The 2,291-nt window shown below is 37.0% G+C and overlaps 1 protein-coding gene across 6 annotated transcripts in view; it reads right to left on the minus strand.

The window, feature by feature from the left end:
- LOC106879777 (biotin--protein ligase) overlaps positions 1-2,291 on the minus strand; it is a 69,603-nt gene that overhangs the window by 783 nt on the left and 66,529 nt on the right. For all 6 annotated transcript variants that reach the window (XM_052975271.1, XM_052975263.1, XM_014929480.2 and 3 more), the window contains one exon: positions 1,983-2,208. In XM_052975271.1, coding sequence (XP_052831231.1) covers positions 1,983-2,208 — 226 coding nt within the window. The remainder of the gene's footprint in view (positions 1-1,982; positions 2,209-2,291) is intronic.

Raw genomic sequence — 2,291 nt, forward strand, 5'->3', positions numbered from 1 at the left:
TCTATATCTATATATATATATATATATATATAGGCATACGTGTGGCTGTGTGGTAAGAAGCTTGCTTCCCAACCACATGGTTCTGGGTTCAGTTCCACTGCATGGCACCTTTGGCAAGTGTCTCCTACTGTAAGTGGCTTTAGTAGATGGAAACTGAAAGAAGCCCATTATATATACATATGTGTGCATGTTGGTGATTGTTCCCCACCACTGCTTGTCAACTGTTGTTGGTGTGTATACATCCCTGTAGCTTAGTGGTTTGGCAAAAGAGGCTGATAGAATATGTATCAGGCTTTAGAAAAAGGCAAAATAATTACTGTGCCCCAGCATGGCTGCAGTCTAATGACTGAAACAAGTACAAGACAGTGTATATGTGTGTGTGTGTGTGTGTGTGTGTGTATATACACACACACACACACACACACACACACACACACACACTTATACATACATACACATACCAAATTTGCTCACAATGCGTTGATTAGCCTGGAGATATAGTAGAGGGCATTTATCCAAGGTACTGGACAGTGAGACTGAACCTGAAACCATTTGGTTGCAAACTGACCGTCTTAACTCCATGGCCATGCCTATGTTTTCTCTCTCACATACACACAAGCTGTTGATTATTTTGTTGCTTCTAAATAAGAACTGACATGTGCAGTTAAACATTTGAAAATAACTGGGATTATTTTAGGATATAACTTGCTTGTAATAGTCAGCAGAACTGACCTCTCCAGACTATATTCTTGATCTTTTCACTTATAGGTTCCTATTCTGACAGTATGGGGTCTCTAGATACCAGATAGAACTGAAATATAATTCACTGTCTTTTGTATTATAATACACAGTCGTGCTTTCTTTAGGAGATGGTTTCCACTAATTGGGATATTTTCTATGAGGACAGATCAAGCTGGAGATTTTTGCTGAAAATCATGGCCATTGAGCATGAACAATTTATTATAAATTCAATAGCTGTCATTTTGTTCACTCTGCTTGATAAGAAAACAAATTAAATGTAATCTAACCTTTGCATGGAACCATTAACTACGGATACTATGAAAAACTCTTTGAACTTGTGCCAATCTCAAAGGATTCTAGTCACACAGTCAGTGCTGACGATTTATATATTGAATACACCCTCAGAGCATCAAGCATTCAACACACACACACACACACACACACACACACACACAGAAGGAGAGAGAGAGGAAGCCAGACAAACACAAAGAGTTACACTGCAAAAGAACATGGCTTTTGAATATTAAATGGAAGTAATCTTGGCTATATCAATGCAATTTGAATAGTTGAAATGCTTGGAGTGCTGCCAAACTACCAACATTCTTGAGTACTACAGTACTTATTCCCAAGAAATATTGAGAAATATCCTAATACTTTCAAGCACACAGAGTTTCTGATTTATATGTTTCATTAAATCTGACATTCATGTTATTTTGCTTTTGTCGATGGCATTATCAATTGTATGCCTATAACGAAGTACATTAATGAACAAACATGCAGACCTTCAAACACTGTTGCCATGCAAAGCCAAATATTATACTGCAGCTTCTACATTATAATGAGCCACTAGATAATAATATTGGCCCTGAAGCATTTGAGCTGTATTCTATTACAAGCTGCCTCATAAAAAGCACCTATGCTGGTGTCACATAAAAACCACCTACGATGGTGTCGCATAAAAAGCACTTGTGCTGGTACCACATCAAAAAACACCTGAGCTAGTGTCATGTAAAAAGCACCCAGTACATTTTGTAAAGTGGTTGGCATTAAGAAAGGCCTCCAGTCATAGAAACTATACAAAAACAGACAATTGGGGCCTAGTGCAATTCTGCAGCCTGCCACCTCCAGCCAAACTGGACATCCCACCCCAGTTTGGAAAACAGGTGTTAAATAATGAATTTCTGTACATGATAGATTGTATTTATTATATTACAGAATATAAACAGAGTTTAGCATATTACCTGTGTATCCAGTATTTGTAAAGTAAGTTTTCAAAATCTCCAGGTCCCTTACTGTTAAATTTGGCCATAATCTGTTCAAATGTAGTAATTGTCCTGCTTATAATTTTCTCCTTGGATAATTCAGGAAGAACATCCATTTCATTTAATATCCTCATTTTGTTTTCTAGTTTGATGAGATCATTTATGCACATTGTTGGATTGTGATTGCTAACATTCAGTCCAGCTCCTTCAAGAAAGAAAAGAAAACAACAAAATATATATTCATACAAATGCAAAATATGCATGTGTGCACGCATGTACACACACACA

Source organism: Octopus bimaculoides, chromosome 2, assembly GCF_001194135.2.
Source record: "Octopus bimaculoides isolate UCB-OBI-ISO-001 chromosome 2, ASM119413v2, whole genome shotgun sequence".
In the NCBI taxonomy this organism is placed as follows: Eukaryota; Metazoa; Mollusca; class Cephalopoda; order Octopoda; family Octopodidae; genus Octopus; species Octopus bimaculoides.